At 36.4% G+C, this 20,016-nt stretch overlaps 1 protein-coding gene across 1 annotated transcript in view; it reads right to left on the bottom strand.

Annotated features, from left to right (window-relative positions):
- The window catches only part of ARIH1 (ariadne RBR E3 ubiquitin protein ligase 1), a 124,740-nt gene that overhangs the window by 51,768 nt on the left and 52,956 nt on the right, over positions 1 to 20,016 (bottom strand). The window contains exon 3 of the mRNA XM_064382303.1: positions 3,809 to 3,953. Within this exon, the coding sequence (XP_064238373.1) occupies positions 3,809 to 3,953 (145 nt within the window). The remainder of the gene's footprint in view (positions 1 to 3,808; positions 3,954 to 20,016) is intronic.

Raw genomic sequence — 20,016 nt, 5'->3', positions numbered from 1 at the left:
TAGTTATCTCCAAAGTGTTGTAAACTAAGCTATCAAAAGCACTTATTTTAAAATGTGCATGTGACACTGCAATAAGCAAAAATTGCTTTCTGGAAGGATAAAGACATTGACAATACAAATGCTTGGAGAGTAGTACAAGTAAAATGTGGGTGTTATACAATGTAAGTAAAGAACTCACTCATCCAATTAATAAAGCTTCATGAAGAATTTCAGGTGACATTTATTTCCAAAACCAAAGAGGTTAAAATTATCCTATATTAGTCTAAAAATTATGAGAAAAGACATCCTAGTTTTGTGATGACACTTTTCAGAACACTTAGCAGTTTCCATAATGCTTTAACTTACTTGCCGACCCATGCTGTTCCTTTTGCTATCTTGTTCTATCACTTGCATAGTGAAATTTCTTGTAAAAGAGTATACATTTATTGCTTCCATTTCTTTTCCCACCTTCAAATCAATAACTCTTTAGCCCATGAAGTCTGGTTTCCCATCCTACCCCATTCCTTAAAATAACTTCATTTCAAATTGACTTTTTAAGACTTTTCTCTGAATCTTTTAGCACTGTTTACCATTCCCCAAATCCTGAAAGTACATTCTCTCTTCCTTGGGCTTCTGTATTGCTACATTTTCCTGGTTAGCCTAACGACCACGCCTTCAGATGTTAGTTCAGATTTCTGTGAATTTCTGTGTTAAGTCCTGCCTGATCATAACCAAAAACTGGGTTAGGTATCCCTCCAACACATTCCCATCATATTGTATCTTTGTATTTGGCCTCTCAAAGCACTTACCATTCTTTCTGAATATGTCATCTTACTACTTATCTACCCAACTAACCTGCAAATTATTTTAAGTTGGAATTATGTATTTATTCTCCTGTTTCTTAGAATAGTGCCTAGTGTGTTCAATGAACAGTAGGTTCTCCATCATCAGTTACAAGTACAAAACAAACACACTGTAGATCTCAAATCATGATTTTGATTTCTAGTTGAGACTATCAGACAATATCAAAAACAGTGAGAAGGCTATAATGAATATTTGTAAGCAGCTAGCTTCAGTACTCAACTGAGAGTTAAGATTAAAATTAAGAAGGAACTGCCTATGATACAGCAGGAGGAAAAACACCAAGAAGTAAGGAAACCTTGTATAATCTGGGACAAATTATTTGAGTCTCAGTATTACCTCACGGAAACATTTAAACTATAAGCTCTATATAATGTCAACTGGCAAAGAGAATCTGTTAAACACAACAAAATAGTCAAAACATGAATTTAATATGTTTTAACAGTAGTACTGATTTTTAATTGTGATTTAAGGTAAGAGAAATGATACAATTCTCAGGCTGGAAGAAAATTAAAAGAATATCTTATTCAACTTACCAGAAAGAAAAAGAGACCGCTGGGCACGGTGGCTCGCGCCTATAATCCCAGCATTTTGGGAGGCCAAGTTGGGTGGATCACCTGAGGTCAGGAGTTCAAGACAAGCCTGGCCAACATGGTGAAACCCCTGTCTCTACTAAAAATACAAAAATTAGCCAGGCATGGTGGCAGGTACCTGTAGTCCCAGCTACTTGGGAAGCTGAAACAGAACAATCCCTTGAATTCGAGAAGCGAAGTTGCAGTGAGCCAAGACTGCGCCATTGCACTCCAGCCTAGGCAACAAGAGCAAAACTCTGTCTTGGGGTAAAAAAGAAAAGAAGGGAAGGGTGGGGCGGGGCGGGGAGGGGAGGGGAGAGGAGAGGAGGGGAAACTGGAGGAGCACAGTGGCTCACACCTATAATGCCAGCACTTTCAGAGGCCAGGTAGGTGGACTGCTTCAGCCCAGAGAAGTACAGACCAGCCTGGGCAACACAGTGAAATCCTATCTTTACAAAAAAAGTAGAAAAATCAGCCAGACATGGTGGCATGTGCCTGTGGTCCCAGCTACTAGGGAGGCTGAGGTGGAAGGATCACTTGAGCCCAGGAGTTTGAGGCTGCAGTAATCACACCACTGCACTCCAGCCTGGACAACAGAGCAAGACTGTCTCAAAAGAAAGAAAAATCCAGTGAAATTAAATGGCTTAACTCCCCCTAAATTTCATGTTAGAGTTATGATCAGAACTTGAGAATTTAAAAATTTAGTATACCACTTAACCTACTAAATAACTGATCATTCTATTTAAGATTACTTTTCTTTTAAAACTTTTCTCATCATTTGTATGTGAACAAATTAACTCCCCACAAATGGACCCTAGAGATACACATTTACAACTCTAAGATAAACAACAGAAATCCTTCAATATAAATATAATATTAGCCAGGCTTAATGGTGCACGTCTATAGTTCCAGCTACTTGAGAGGCTGAGGGAGGAGGATCACTTGAGCCCAAGAGTTTGATGGATGCTGTAGTACACTATGACCGTGGCTGTGAATAGGATAACACTCCAGCCTGGGTACCACAGTGAGAGCCCATCAATCAATCATTAAAATAATGGCATAAAAGACTTGGTATATAGTAATTATTAGAGCTGCTTAACTATTAAAGCAGAGGATATGAACAATATGGTTATAATTATCATAGAACTGTTTCTTAGATATCTTAAGATTTTTTTTTTTGAGACAGAGTCTCACTGTGTCACCCAGACTGGAGTGCAGGGGGGCTATCTCGGCTCACTGCAACCTCCACCTCCTGGGTTCAAACGATTCTCCTGCTTCAGCCTCCCAAGTAGCTAGGACTACAGGCACCCGCCACCACGCATGGCTAATCTTTTTTGTATTTTTAGTAGAGATGGGTTTTCACCAGTTGGCCAGGCTGGTCTTGAACTCCTGACCTAGTGATCCGCCCACCTTGGCCTCCCAAAGTGCTGGGATTACAGGCGTGAGCCACTGCGCCCAGCCTTAAGACATCTTAAGACTAAACTTCCTTAGTAAACACTCAAATAAATCATCAAGTAAGTAAATCATTTCAGTTCAATAAATTTTATTTTATATTTTGAGATGGACTCTCTGTCGCCCAGGCTGGAGTAAAGTGGCACCATGTCAGCTCACTGCAATCTCTGCCTTCCAGGCTCAAGCAATTCTCATGTCTCAACCTCCCAAGCAGTATTACACCCAGCAAATTTTTTTGTATTTTTAGTTGAGACAGGTTTTCGCCATGTTGGCCAAAATGGTCTCAAACTCCTGGCCTTAAGTGACACACCTGCCTTGGCCTCCCAAAGTACTGGGATTATAGGCATGAGCCACTGAGCCTAGCTTCAGTTTAATAAATTTTCAGGAAGGATATTTGTACTTAAGGGATTAACATCAGTTTTTTGGTTCTCTTCCTATATCACTGGTTCTGCTCCAACTCTGTCCCTACATGCCACATTTAAGGATCTCCATCTGAATGGATTTGTCTAAGTGAAAATCTTATGTTATGAAGAATTCTAAGAGTTCCCCAGCAAATAGTATTAAAGATATTTTATAAGTGCTTCTGGAAATTAAAAAAAACACTTAAAGTTTCAATCTATTTTAATTTGGATGAGAAACAATTCTACTCACTGCCTACCTATTACACAATTCTCCCCATGGTGATAAAATAAACTTCAGAAAGATTTACGTCTATACTGACAACTTAGACAAGTTGCTGCTTTAAAAAACAAATGGGGGTTGGAGGTTGGAGGAACCAAGCTCTTTTTCTTTTTCTTCCTTTCCTCATTCTGAATATATTGATAGGTTATAGCTTACAAGTTATTATTCCCAGACCCACAGATTTTCCTTTGTTTAAATAATGGAAGTTGATTTACTCTCTGAAATACAAAGTCAGCACTAGCCTTAAACTACCAGATACTCACCGAGTTAGGGTAGTTCAAGTAGCAGATCTGACAAGGCATATCCTGTGCTGACGACCTTGTATTCATCTGGCGTGTTCGAGACTTTTTACTTGGATTAATTACATGACACTCAGCAAAGAGCTTCTCCAGGTTTCCATCAAAGTACCTGCATTATTTAAACAGAAAGGGTAAGAGTTGAGCAATTGCGCAGTTAGAGCTCTCCAAAAAAACTGATTTTTTATAGGGAAAAGCAAGAAGCTTAATTTAAATAAAACAAGATAACCTTTGTACTCAGAGGAAATAAAAGCTATATGGTACCAATTATAGCAAATAAAGGTGTGTGTGTGTCTGTATATATATATATGCATATATGTATTGCAAGCAGAAAAAACTCAGTCTACTCTCATATGAGTATATATATATATGTATACATATAATGAGCAAAGACTGGGTTTTTGCTGCCTTTTTTTAAAAAAAAACTTTGTTTTTAAATACTTGAATCCTGGGAGGTTAAACTATTAGTATTTTAACAGTACTACAACAAAAACTTAAGGATTAAAGTAAGTTGTACAGTTGCTATGAAGAGTAATATTTTACATGGCTAGGCTGTATTTTATACAAATGAATTCATTTTCTTAATAATTTTAATTAAAGCAATTTAAACATATTAGCTTTAGTAAAGCATTTATCTTACCTCACAAATCATCTTAAAAATGAAATTATTATGTTTCATTCTACGTTAACAGACTTGCTTTCTAAACATGCTTTTGAAATATTTTTAATTTACTGAGAAAGGAGAAGGAATAAAAGAAAAAATTATATCTTCAAACATTTTGTATCAAATAAAGTACATCTTTCGCTTTTCATAAAATATGTATCTAAATATAGAGTAGTTCAACATCTAAGATATCAAGCATATAATATGCCAAATACTATCTAGAGTTTTAACTAAATAGCAAACCTCTTAACAGAAGACAGTAGTGAGAAGTAGACCTCAAGAAAGTGGGGAAAAAAAGATAGTAGTACTTAGCACAATGTTTCCCATTAATTCAGATGACACGTGGTCCCTGGCCTCCTGAAATAGCTTACTATTCTAAAGGGAAAAGCAATAGATTCTATAAAATCAATATAACCTGCAAAAATATTAATGCACAGTCTGGTCAATTACTTTTTGGCTTCTAAGTCCAGGTTTCAATAACTGTAATACTCTTTATACACAAACAGGAGATTTTCAATTTTAGAAATAATCAATACTCGGAAGAAACTTCCAATATTTGTAATGAAGGTCTTGTTTAGGCTTTATGTCAAAGGCTACTGTATCTTACTGTGCCTCCAGAAAAATCATTCAGATGAGGACAAACCATATCACTTCTCCCAAGACTAACAAATATCTTTATAAATACTTTGACAATAACATATTTCAATGAAATAATCATATTATCAATTGAAATGCAAACAGATTATAAAAAGGAGGACAATCAGAAAGTTAAAGTTACCAGGAACTCATACAAATAGATAGTTAATGTCTCCGATGATTCAGATAATGAGAATGTATCTACAGCAGAAAATCAAATGCTTTCCTACAAATTCTATCTCTGAGAAGACATAGACCAGGCAAGGTGGCTTATGCCTGTAATCTCAGCACTTTGGGAGGCCAAAGCGGGTGGATCACTTGAAGTCAGGAGTTCAAGACCAGCCTGGCCAACACTGGGCGTGGTGGTGGGTGCCTGTAATCCCAGATACTTGGGATGCTGAGGCATGAGAACCACTTGAACCCAGGAGGCAAGGTTGCAGTGAGCTAAGACGGTGTCACTGCACTCCAGCCTGGACGACAGAGCGAGACTCTCAAATTAAAAAACAAAAACAACTGGGAGGCCAAGGCGGGTGGATCACGAGGTCAAGAGATCAAGACCATCCTGGTCAACATGGTGAAACCCCGTCTCTACTAAAAATACGGGATCACAGCGCACGCCTGTGATCCCAGCTACTCAGGAGGCTGAGGCAGGAGAACTGCCTGAACCCAGGAGGCGGAGGTTGTGGTGAGCCGAGATCGCGCCATTGCACTCCAGCCTGGGTAACAAGAGTGAAACTCCATCTCAAAAAAAAAAAAAAAAATGAAAAACAAAAACACCCAAGTTTTACCTGAAAAACTGAAAGCATAAGAGACTAACACTAAATATAAATTCATAAACCAGCTAAACACCTTGTTTTATAAATGCTCACAAGACAAGACAAACTTTCGTAATCCAAAATCTGACAACACGGAACTAATGACTCTCATTCTTTGGTTAACATCCTAGACAGCATTCTATGCATATACAGCCACAAAGACATGTGTCCATAACTTCATGTAAGTAACACTCTAGTCCAGATTTATAACCTGCTTTCTTCACAATATTTAACAGATACCTTTGTCATTAAATGTACGCATTTTTCATTTTTGCACAATATTCCACTGTAGTTATTTACTATAATATACCTAACTAATGTTATTTTCAGAAGGACATTTATATGTGCCACATATAAGCAATCCTAGATTACAATCTTGGCCCATCAGATGGGAAAAAAATATCTAGACTTAACTTTTATTTATTTATTTATTAGTGAAGGTGAACACTTATTCCTTATTAAATTTAGTGTGCAAACAGGAAGAGTAAACCTTTGTTTCATGTATTGCTTTCTTTCCCCAATTTCTTTCTTGTCTTTGAACCTTCTTTAATGGTGTTTAATTACCACTTTAAAATTTTTATGTAGGCACATTTATCATGCTACCCCACTGTGATTTCTGCAGTTCATACCATACTTTAAAAGACCTCTACATCCAAAGATTTTTTTTTAAATGAAAATTCATTAATGATTTAGATCTCACCTTTAAATTGTTTCCATCAAAACTGTTGATTCACTTGGAATTTATTTTTGCATAATAAGGAGTAAAGCTGAGATTCCATTTCATTTCAATCACAAAATCTGATCATTTATTGATTGGAAACACTTTTTCCCACCTTTAGGTTTCAGCTTACCCCCGACTTCCTCAAATAAGTGATCTCTGACAGCTTCTCACTCCCACCCCTATTAGATAAAGTTTCCTTGAATTACCTCCTGTTGTTACTCTGTAGTCCTGCACAACATTACTAACTGTAATTACTCTTTGTGTTTGCTCTGCTAGAATGTAAACCCCATGAGAACTATTGTATTATTCCTGGAGCTCTAATGTCTACAGACATGTTATAAGCACTTAGTTTCTTCTTAGACAATAACTCAGTACCTCTCTCCAAGGATCTGTTTGTCATATACCAAAATTTCATATTTAGACAAGTTTATTCCTGGACTCTACCTTCTAGTACACTAACTTGCCTGCTCTTGTAGTTGTTGATTAATTCTCAATTATTTGACAAAGATCCTTTTATCATTCTTCTCTTATAGAATTTTCTCTACTATTCTTTCATATTTGTTTCTTCAAGTTAATCAAGTAAGTATCATTGTTTACTTTTCAAGTAAGTATAATCATTGTTAAATTTTTTTTTAAGTCCTGTTGGAATTTTTACTACAATTATATCAAGAGTAAACTGACTGAAAGAACGGACTCTATATCGTCTTCCTAGCCAAGAACAAAGTATCTTTCAATTTACTTAACTCCAATTCCTATTCAGTTTCTCAATAGTTTTATAACTTTTTTTCACTATGTGGATCTTGCACATTTTTCAGTAACTTTATTCTCAGGTATTTTAAGTACTTTTTAACTGTCAATCTGAATTCCTCTGCTTTAGTCAGCATGTACTGGTGTTCGTAGCATTTTTAAAAATAGCATAAACTGAAGTTTTTAGCTTTAAAAAAAATAGAGTTAGGGTCTCATTATGTTGCCCAGGCTGGTGCGCAGCAGCTTTTCACAGGTGCAGTAATAGCATAATACAGCCTTGAACTCTTGGGCTCAAGGGATACCCCTTGCCTCAGCTTCTTGAGTACCTGGGACTATAGGTGCACACCACTACACATGGCTTGGAGTTTATAGCTTTTTGATCCATTCTAGAAGCCACCAAATGAACTTTCAAATACTGCTAAATATCTGAAATAATATATGAGTGGGAAGCTAAGAATCCACTCATATTCTTGGGGGCAGTAGGCCTAGAAATCTTTTTCTTTTATCAAAGTTTCATGTATTTGTTCTGATCTGTATTTATTACATGGTCCATTTACCCCGAATCCACAAGGATTATTTGGAAATTACTAAAATCTAATTTAGTTTTACTAGGAATTGTCTATGTAATTAATACATAAATGCATTTCTTAATTTATGAATCTTAAATAATACATCAATCATCCCTATGATTTTGGCTGGAAGTTCCTAAAGCTCTTCCCAGTTGATTAAAATTCTATATAATTTTTTTCCACTAAGTACATTGTTTTTATATTATGTAGCCTTTCTTTCAAAAATGATAACTGCTTTTTGTTTCATAAACTTGATCACTTCTAATTACTTAGCCATAATTCTGATGTTTAAATGTATTCAAATGCTTACTTTGGCCAAAATCCTTTCCCTCCTCTGTATTCATATAGAGACAGTGTTCTATTTTCTTGTTACCTGTTGTTACTGAGGAATTCTGTGGCCAAAATAATTTTCTGATTTTATTCTTTATTCTGGAACTTTAGTGGTTCCACTAGGCTTTATTCTAAGCATTTAACTTTCTCTTTTGAACTGTCACTTGAATATTAATTACCTCAAGATCCTTTAGTTGTTAAGTGTGTGCTTTATCTGCAGCCAGTCTCTTAATCTGTCCTCTATGTCTACCATTTGCTACTTACTTGTTTGTCCTTTTCCTGTCTTCCAGACCTATTTTCTGTAATACCTGCTCTATTTCTTTCTGCTATCAATGTGGTTTCAAATTCTACAAGACCATTATTTATCCTTTCGTTTTTTTTGTCAGTTTCCTTCTCACCGTGTTATCAGTTTACCTTTGATCCCTCATCTCAGAGTCTATGTTTAATTTCCTTAAAGCTGATTTCGTCTAATTATGATTGTTTTATTTAATACTATTATGCCTGGATCGTAGTCCAGGCATAGTAGAATAGGCTGGATTCTTACTACCCACACTGTCTACCTGGGTACTATTTGGAAGTTCCAGGTTGCTGACTTCTATGTAAATCATTGATTCTGAAAATCAGACCAAAATAAAAAGGAACTGACTCAATGTGAAGCACTGCAGTTGAGGTATCTTGTTTAATGAGCTAACCAAACACTACTCTGCTTCACTGACTTAAAACAACCGCAAAGCTTATCCTAGGACTGTGCTTCTCTCCTTCCCTGCAACCCTGTCCATCCTTTTCAGGAAATCGTATTGATCAAAATAAAAACAAAGTAGCAGTGTAAGATTTCTCCTTCAGTCCAGCCTTTCCTTAGTGAAGAAAGGGCACAAGCAGGGTATCCTCTACTCCCATGGCCTGTATTTCTCTACACTAAATATACTTTTTCTTTCTTTTCTTTTTTTTTTTGGAGACAGAGTCTTGCTGTGTTGTCAGGCGCCAGGCTGGAGTGCAGTTGTGTGATCTCGGCTCACTGCAACCTCCCCCTCCCAGGTTCAAGCAATTCTTCTGCCTCAGCCTCCAGAGTAGCTGGGACTACAGGCGTGCGCTACCACGCCTAGCTAATTTTTGTATTTTTTAGTAGAGACGGGATTTCACCATGGTCTCGATCTCTTGACCTCGTGATCCGCCCGCCTCAGCCTCCCAAAGTGCTGGGATTACAGGCCTGAGCCGCCTGGCCTACACTAAGATTTTCATATAGATAATTCTATGTCAATTAAAAAACATCATTAGATTTAAGTAGTTTCTGAGTAGACGATACATTCTCTTCTCTCCAGGATTCTTTCTGCACATTGAGTATATTTACAGAAATAAAGTTGAGCAAGCTGACACTCAGACAACTTTCCACAATATTTGGATCTTAAATTTTCATTTTACTTGCCTGCTATAGAGAAATATGTCAAATAATATGAATTAAATTTCAAGGCAGGAAAGTTACAGCCTAAGAGCTCTTATGTCTGGTTAAGAAGAGAGGAAAAGGGACTAGTAGGGATCACCATTACCTAGTGTTTCTTTTTGAATCCTGAGTGACTGTGGCATCACTGTTTGCCATTCTAATAGTTAATTTTATCTTAAAAGCTACTAAGTCTTTATACTTCATAAAGACCAACCATTATTGGAGAAGTCCTAATTCTCATAATAGCACAATAGAATCAGAAAAGCAAAATGTTAAACCAACTTAAAAGATATACAGTAGGCTTTTCTATGCTGTATTCTGTGGTTTTTTGTTTTTGTTTTGGAGACAAAGTCTCTCTGTCACCCAGGCTGGAGTATAATGGCATCATCTTGGCTCACTGCAACTTCTACCTCCCAGGTTCAAACGTTTCTTGTTCCTCAGCCTCTGGAGTAGCGGGGATTACAGATGTGTGGCGCCACATCTAGCTAATTATTTTGTGTTTTTTGCAAAGATGGGGTTTTACCATATTGGCCAGACTGGTCTCAAACTCCTGGGCTCAAGTGATTTGCCCACCTCAGCCTCTCAAAGTGCTGAGATTACATGTGTGAGCTACCACGCCCAGCCTCTACATTTATTCTTAAACTACCACAGCTCAATCCTCCTGTCCAGTCTTTAATGCTCCCATTATACATCTGCAAGTCAACTAGCTATTGCTATAAGCCTGAGAGGGAGTAAAAATAAACACACATATGAAAATTTAATAAAAAACACATTATATATTATATGTATCCATGTATGAAAATGCATATACACATAATGTTTACTTCTAAATGACCAAAACCATTTTGTTTTAACACTCGCATGTGGCAGTGTATGAGTATCAGACTGCAATTTCAAATGCTACAGAAGTCACAATTATTCTATACCTTGTAGTTCTGACAAAGAACAAAAATCCATGACGCCAAAACCCTTTCAAGAACTGCCATTTCAACTCCCCTCCAATCCACATTAACCTGTTAATGATGTAGCTTTTTCTACTTTTAGAAAATGTACATTTAAGGGAAAATATCAAAGGAGCAAAGGAATATCTTAAATTCATTTAGATCATATAAATAAGAACTGCCGTCACATGTACAAAAAGCAAAAGTAACACAAGGTATAAAAATGGCCCTCTTAAAACAGCAATATGGAATAGTAAGTCATAAAAAATACTAAAATAAACAGTTCTTTCTCTTTTGGGGAATGAGATCAGAACTGAGAGTTTGGAGCACTATTTTTCATTTATAACTCTTGGGAAACTATTGGACTTTAAAAAATCATGATTGTGTTACTTTGATTAAAAATTACATTTCAAAGGGTTCCTGAGGCAGAATATAAGTTTTCAAACAAATTAAAACTTATTGCTGTATTCTTTGTGTTTTTTAAAGATATTCTTTCAAAAGAATGTAAGATGACTGGCATACCTACGTAACTCTACTGAGTAAGTTCAGAATTCCAAAGAACCATAACCGATTAAAGGCGTTAAGGACAGAAAAACTTTTTGAGACGGAGTCTCACTGTCGCCCAAGTTGGAGTGCAATGGTGCGATCTCGGCTCACTGCAACCTCTGCCTCCCAGGTTCAAGCAATTCTCCTGCCTCAGCCTCTAGAGTAGCTGGGATTACAGGCACCCACCACCACGCCTGGCTAATTATATTTTTAGTAGAGACAGGGTTTCACTATGTTGGCCAGGCTGATCTCGAACTTCTGACCTCGTGGATCCGCCCCCACCCCGAACTTCCCATAGTGCTGGGATTACAGGCGTGAGCCACCATGCCTGGCCAGACAATCTTTTTTCCTAAGGAAAGCTTTTAGCCATCGTTTAAAAAAAAAAAAATCAAATGAGAACTTGCACAAGTCTGTAACAGCTTGCTTTAAAAGGTTTAGGTTTCGTAGAAGAAAAGATAGAAAAAAATAAAAAATTAAAAAAAGGTTTCTTATGCTAATCTTTTTTTAAAAAAGTGTATTCTATGTAGTTTTTAAAGCTAAATAAGCATACTGCTCACATATTTTTAAGAAAAAGTAGAATACTTTGAGGATGTAAGATTTTTCTTATTAGCCTAATAAAAAAAGCATTATAATAAAATAAAACCTAAAAAAACAGTATTGTAATAAAATCTCCTGAGTCTGCTTACTGCTAAGCAAAAGAATGCTCGACAGTGCAGCTACTAATTAATACTACTTCCAAGTGGCCTCACAAAAATCCTGTTGCATACTTTATCCTTTTTAGTTCTGAGCCAAGATGAAGGCAGGTGGATTAAGGAACTAACCACAGTGAAAGAGATGTTAAGATAACTCTTTCTAGGCTCATATTCACAAAATCATAACAGAAACATAATAAATGATGCCATCTTCCAAAAAGGATCCAATACTCACTGACTACAGAAAAACCTAAATACACAAAAGCCAAGTGAACAGTAAATTGACCTCTTACTTCCCCCTCATCCATCTTTAACAATAAAAATTTTGCTAACAATAAAAAATTTTGCTAAAGCTTTTTAAAAGAATAACATTTTATTGCTCCTCATATGAGTTTTCAAGGTAGATGTAAACTATGGTGGTAAGTAATATTTCAAAAGAAAAAAAGGCTATGTCCAGTAGCTCACTGCCTGTGTCCCAGCATTGTGGGAAGCCAAGCTGGGAGGACTGCCTGAGCCAAGAAGTTCAGAACTAGCCTGAACAATACAGCAAGTCCCTATCTATCTCTATTAGAAATAAAATTTTAAAAATAAAAATAAAACTACAGAGGACATTTACAAAAGAATCTAATGACTATTCTTTTTCTAACACAGAAAATGGAGAAAATCTCTATAACAGAGGCTTTAGAAGACACAGATGCTGATTTTCACAGGGTGTTCCAGCCACACTTACAAACACGTGTCATCTTTGCTGGTGGCTGTCTATGACTTCTCGCTTGATTACGATTATTTCAATGTTACCAAGTTCATCAAACACATGAATTTGTAATCAGAGGTCCTTGGAACTTCAACAACTGTGCAGAATCCAAAACATTATAACTTATTTACAAATGTTCTCTGCCCCCAACCCACCCCCGCAACCCCAACCCCCACTCCCAGGAGAAGGTTCAAGATTGTATTACTTTTTCAAAAGAGACTATGGTCCCCAAACAACAAGAACCGTTATTTTTATAAAACTATTTTTACTTCAAAAAACAAAAAACAAAAAAGAAAGACAGTGGCTTTTTCCAAATATATGCATTAAAGGAAGTCTATACCCTCTGCCTAATGGTCTTTTGCTCCTGCTACACATTTTTATCTAGAAAATAAAACACACTACTTGTGATTCATGTAATAGTGGATCTGATTCCAACTGAAGAGGAATATCGTTTCTTCAAGTACATAAAAAGAAGTGTCATTTTATTGTTTTGATAATGATTTTTTCCAATATGTTTAATGGAAGTCCTCAGGTTGTAAAAGTTGAAAGCCTATCAATCAAACAAGTATGTTTAAAATCTAGCTATGTTAAAACAACAAATTATTGATCAGAACACAAGGTAGTACACAATTAAATTCCATTTTACACAGTTCCCTCACATATTCAGCAACTCTATGTAGGAATTATGCTAGTTAGTTGTATGTCAATTCTTTTGAAGGAAAGAGATGAACACCTATATGACATGCTACTTAACATGCGAGAGGCGGGAGGAGCATTCTAGAGAAGTATAGAAAACAGTAACTTCAAGAAATTGAAACAAGTTGGTAAATGTGGTAAGAATTTAGAGAATAAGAAGATGAAGGAGGCATCATAAAAGTTATTTGAAGATGACGTCTATGAGCACAACCCCAGAATGAAGTATTATTGATACGCTCTGTTTTGTACAAAGCTACAGCTCTTAAAACTGAGGCCTGAATAGTAGAGGGCATCCCAAGGAATATACAGTTATAAGCATAGACGTACAGAATAGAGTGAATGTACACAAGGTTTTCAGTCCCGGGGAGTATAGCATTGATGTGGCAGAAACCACAAAGGTAGTAGAGGTTGGTCAAATAAGTTAACACTATCTAAGTTGAATTTAGGATAGATCTGCTATACTAGAGCCTAGGAGAGCAGTGAGAACAGCTGTTTAGGCAAAATGATACATATACTTGTAGGTACAAAGGAACTATTAATCCTACATGTCCAGAAAACAAGCTGGACCTTCCCTTTAAGATTGCTCCTTTTCCTATGTCTGTGTATACGTGTTTTCAAATCATTATTTTGCAGTAACACAATTCTAGAGAAGTACATAAAATGCAGCTAACAAACTGTTATAAAACAATGCCAGTATATAACCACCACCCAGCACAATAGAACACTGCTAGTAATACACACCCACCCCCCAACATATAATCACTATCATGTTTTTTTTTTATAGTTACACTACCTAAATATGCATCCTTAAACAATGTAAACTTAGTTTCAACTGTTTTAATCACTGTCTTGGCTTTTTTTTTTTAATAGTTACACTACCTAAATATGCATCCTTAAACAATGTAAACTTAGTTTCAACTGTTTTTGTTTTATGTAAGTATAACCATATAATAGGTATTCCTTTAGATCCTTTTTGTTTCACTCAGTATGTTTTTAAGATTTATCTATGCTGTGGCTTGTAGCTTTCATACATTTATTTTGCACTGCTGAAACAAGTTACTCTGTCAATATGCCATAATTATCTATGTAGTCTAATAGTGATAAACATGTTGTTTACAGGTTGAAGTACGAATAATAGTGCTATGAACATGCTTACCTATAACTTTTTCTTTTTCGAGACAGGGTCTTGCTCTGTTGCCCAGGTTGGAATGCAGTGATGTGAAAATGGCTCACAGCAGCCTTCACCTCCTAGGCTCCAGGAATCCTTCCACCTCAGCCTCCTGAGTAGCTGAAACTACAAGTGCATCCCACCAGGCATGGCTAATTGTTTAATTTTTTGTAAATACCAGGTCTCACTATGTTGCCCAGCCGATCTCTAACTCCTGGCCTCAAGCAATTCTCCCACATTGCTGAGTTTACAGGTATGAGCTACCACCGGTCTTACATAGGACTTTCAGTGTAGATGTGCACATCTTTCTTTCTACTGGATATATACCTGAGAATTACTGGGTCAAAGAAAAAAAATAAAATTTTCATATTTCTTTGTAAAGACATTTATTCTAACAATTTACCTGTAGACTCTGATTTTTTCCACATATACTATCACATTGTCAGTGAATATTAACAGCCAGGGGCTAGGCCCAGTAGCTCACACCTATAATCCCAGCACTTTTGAAGACAGGTGGATTACTTGAGCTCAGGAGTTCAAGACCAGCCTGGCCAACATGATGAAACCTCATCTCTGGGCTTTCAAATATCTAAAATAAAAAATCAGCTGGGCTTGGTGGCAGGCACCTGTAGTCCAAGCTACTCGGGAGGCTGAGGCAGGAGAATTGCTTGAATCTGGGAGGTGGAGGTTGCAGTGAGCCATGATCAAACCACTACACCACTACACCCCAGCCTGGGAGACAGAGCAAGACTCCATCTCAAAAAAAAAAAAAAACCCACAAAACACAGGCATTTCTCGTCAACACTATATTTTCATTTTTTGATGTTCTACTACTGAATCATTTCAGTATAATGATTTCTATATCATTTCAGTATTAATGATTTCTATATCATTTCAGTATTAATGATTTCTATATTATAGAAATCATTATACTGATACTGAAATGATTCAGCAGTAGAACTAGATGATTCCAGTAGTAGAACTAAATGATTCTAGCAGCGCTAGATTCAGTAGTAGAACTAAATGATTCTAGCAGCGCTAGATTCAGTAGTAGAACTAAATGATTCTAGTAGGGCTAGAATCATTTCTAGTATAATGCTGAATTGAACTGGAGATAGGATATCCATATCGTGAACTCCATCTAAAAGAAATCTTTTCAACGTTTCAGTGTATAAACTATGATATCTCCTACAAATGGTTCTATAAGATTTACGAGGTTAACAAAGATTGCTAATGGCTTCTTTTTAAAAATCATGAATAATTGCTGATATTTAGCAAATGCTCCTCGACATCTACTGAAATGTTTTTCTCATTAATTTGTTCAAGTGACCAATCAAACTAAATTGTTTCAGGTTAAACCAACCTAGCATTCCCAGGATTCACCTCAGGTGGCCATACTGGGTTACCCTTCTTTTTATATATGTATTACTGAATTAAATTTGCTAATATTTTAAGGTTTTTTTATCATTCCAGTTTTTGTTTTGTATGTGTGTGGGGGAGGTGCGGAAGGTTTGTATCTACATACATGAGAGAAACTGGTGTGTTATCTTTCCTCGGGTTTTGATGTAAAGGTTATAATATCCTTAAGAAGGCAGAAGATCCTCTTTTTCTGTCCTTTAGAAGAATATAAGGTTGAATTTACTATTTTATTACATGTTGCTAGAACTTTCCAGTATAACCATTTGAACCTCAACTTTTCTTTATAAAAATACTTTAAATTATGCATTTCATTTCTTCGTAGTTAATAAGAATACAGGTTTTCTATTTCTTATGTCAGTTTTGGGAAATTGCCTATTTCTAGGAATCTACCCATTTCATCTAAAATACCAAGTTTTAACAGTTGTCTATAATCTTAAGAGTTTTACCATCTACAAGATTCTAGTGATATCTAGTGATAGTTTTCATTCCTGATATTGGTTAGCTAGGCTCTCTCTTTTTTCTAACCTCAACAAAGTATCAGTCTTTTAAAAAAAAACACAACAATCACCTGGGGCCAGGCGCTGTGGCTCACGCCTGGAATCTCAGCACTTTGGGAGGCCAAAGCAAGCGGATCACAAGGTCAGGAGTTCAAGACCAGCCTGGCCAACATGGTGAAATCCCGTCTCTACTAAAAGTACAAAAAATTAGCTGGGCATAGTGGCAGGTGCTTGTAATCCCAGCTACTCAGGAGGCTGAGGCAGGAGAATCGCTTGAACCCAGAAGGCAGAGGCTGCAGTGAGCTGAGATCACGCCACTGCACTCCAGCCTGGGTTAACAGAGTGAGATTTTGTCTCAGAAAACAAAACCAAAAAACAAAAAAAACTTATGGCTTCTTGATCCCTTCTACTGCATGTTTTCTATTTTATTATAGTCTGCTCTTTCTATCCTTGTATTCTTTCTGTATTTATTTTGTTGCTCTTTTCCTAACTTGAGACATCTAGCTCATTACTTGAGACTTTTACAATGAATGCTTAGCTCGTTACGCATTTAAGGTTATAAATTCCAAAGTACAACATACTGCAAGATTTTTCCCCTTAACAGACACATAGTTGTTTAAATAACAATTATGTATATTTGAAACTTCAATCAACACTGACAGATCAAAATGGTGGTTGGCTTTAAAAAGATACAAAAACTAGGTACAACATAAAACCATTTATATTAATTAAAACGTACTGTTTATGAATGTATTTTCCATGAATACAGTATTCTAGGTAAGATTTTCTTTCAAAAGATGGAGGTATCATCTTACTATCACTTTCTTTGTTGCTGTTGAGCTGTGCTCTAGATTATTATTATACCTATGCTTTCACCTTTTGAAAGCAGCCTTTCTCGTATCTCATCTCTTTAAAGATTTTTTTCCTTATTTTTGCTGATTTTCTAGTTTTACTAAGATGTTTTCAAAAGTGGATTTCTGGCCAGGCATGGTGGCTCACGCCTATTCCCAGCACTTTGGGAGGCTGAGGCAGGCGGATTATCTGAGGTCAGGAGTTTGAGACCAGCCTGGCCAACATGGCGAAATCCGGTCTCTACTAAAAATACAAAAATTAATTGGGGATGGGGGCACGTGCCTGTAATCCCAGCTACTCAGAAGGCTGAGGCACAAGAATAGCTTGAACCCGGGAGGTGCAAGTTGCACTGAGCTGACACTGCACCACTGCACTCTAGACTTGGCAACAGAATGAAACCATGACTCAAAAATAATAATAGTAACTAATAAAACTAAATGTGGATTTTTTAACCATACTTCATAAAATCTAAAATGCTTTCATGCTGAAATTTCATGATCTTAACAGAAGTTGACATTAAAAATTTTTTGAGTCAAAATTTCAATCTTGTTAGACTGTAAGGTGCTATTAATTGAAAGATACATCCAGATTTAATATCTTAAAATGTGAAAAACTGTTTATCTTAAGATCAATGAAACAAGTAGCTATCACACATGGGTATTGTTAGGTTTCTTAAATCTATGACATTTGGGTCTTTTACCAATCTGGAAAATTCTCAGGCATTTTATCTTCAAATAGTGCTTGCCTCTGCCATACTCTCTCCTCTCTAAAACTCAGTGAGACTTTCTCATTTATATCCTCTGTATTTCTTAACCTCTTCTGTATTTTCCATGTTTTAATGGATATACTTAATTCTGGATCATTGTTTGATCTTCGAATACACCAAACTCTCTTCAGCTTTGTCCAATCTGCTGTTAAACTATCTCACCAAGTTAATTTTGCTTATTTTGTTTAGTTATATAAATTCTGATTTTTTTTTTTTTCAAATCTGAATGACAGCTCCCTCATGATAGCATATTCCCTCATGATAGCATATTCATTTTAGTCTAGGTCTGACAATTCCAGTACCTTAAGTCCCAGGTTGTTATGTTTTAAATAGAAAAATATTTGAGAAAATAGTTTAAGGCCTTAAATAATGTTCTTTCCCTAAAGAAGATTTACATTTGTTTCTGTTCTATATGGTGGTTATTGTAATCCAAGTTCAAGGTTTAAGGTTTTCTGGACTGCCCAAAAGCTATGAAGATCATCTTCAGTCTTTAAGGAGCTAGTGTATCCAATTCTCACTCTTAGTATACCTAATATTACAACTCCCCTCTACTAATCAAAGGGCAAACAAAACTCACAGCTCAGTCTCTTAGCTACCTCTTCAGCAATACTGCTAAGGCAACAAGGAGTGGAAGCTTGTTTCTCTAGATTTCTCTTGATTCTCAAACTCAGACTTGAGCCTCTGTCTTATCTTACTAATATTTTGATAATCTTACTTTTCTAACATCTTTCAATATTTCATCTAGCCTCTTCTATTGTATTAAGTTAAATGAATGGTCCAAATTACCATGTTTCCCAGAGTCACCTACATTTTCTGTCTCAGTTAAAACTACATTTTACTTCACTTCCATCTACCCTCTGCTATCAATTTAGCTGTGATTATTTTAAGTCAGAACAATATTTTCCTTTTATGTGGATTGTTAAAATAGCTCATTTGTTACTAGATTTTTTTTTTCTGAAACCATGCTTTTCTGTCATTATTTCTTCATAAAACAACGTTCAAGGGCTTCCCAAAAAAGAGAGAAAATTGGAAATTCACTTATTTAATACTCAAGACCCTTATAATGTGTATTAAACATTTCCAACCATTTCCCCTCTATTCTTCACATACTTCAGACATTCAATCTCGTAACTGTTCAACATACATTCTTTAAACATTGTGCCCCACTTGGTTTTGTTTTCTAAGCCTTATTCCCATATCACTCTGCCCCTCCTTGCCCAATCAAATGCCACACCTCATTACTAAATCCTTTCCCACTTAAGTCAAAAATAAAAATTTATCTCTAAGTACCATGGGGTCATAAACACTTATCTCTACATACCATGGGAGTCTATAGTATGATACACTGTTGCATGTAACTCCTCATCACCACCCCTGCTCAATGTCTTAAACATAGCTCATATTAAAAAAATTCTTGGTAGGCTGCAGTGGCTCAGGCCAAGAGAGAAGGATTGCTTGAGTCCAGGAGCTCCAGATCAGCATGGGCAACAAAGTAAGAGCCCATCTCTACAAAAAAAAATTGCTAGGTGTGGTGGTGCATAGTCCTAGCTACTAGGAAGGCTGAGGCGAGAGGATCGCTTGAGCCCAGGAGTTCAAGGATGGTCAGCTGTGATCATGCCACTGCACTACAGTCTAGGTGAGATAGTGAGATAGGAGGAATAAGGATTTCACGTTCTTAATCACTGTACCATAATGAAATGGTACATTTGCCTCTTACCTTTCACTATTCTCCTCAATAATATGTGGAATGTTTTTTGGTTTTTGTCTTAGATAGAGTCTCACTTGGTCACTCAGGCTGGAGTGCAGTGACATGATCACAGATCACAGATCCACCCTTCTGGACTCCAGCAATCCTCCTGCCTCAGCCTCCTGAGTAGCTGGGACTACAGGTATGCACCGCCACACCAAGCTAATTTTTTATTTT

The sequence above is a fragment of the Aotus nancymaae genome, unplaced genomic scaffold (assembly GCF_030222135.1).
Source record: "Aotus nancymaae isolate 86718 unplaced genomic scaffold, 86718_ANA_hifiasm-v0.15.2.pri h1tg000003l, whole genome shotgun sequence".
Lineage (NCBI taxonomy): Eukaryota > Metazoa > Chordata > Mammalia > Primates > Aotidae > Aotus > Aotus nancymaae.
This window is presented reverse-complemented; position numbering and strand designations above follow the sequence as displayed.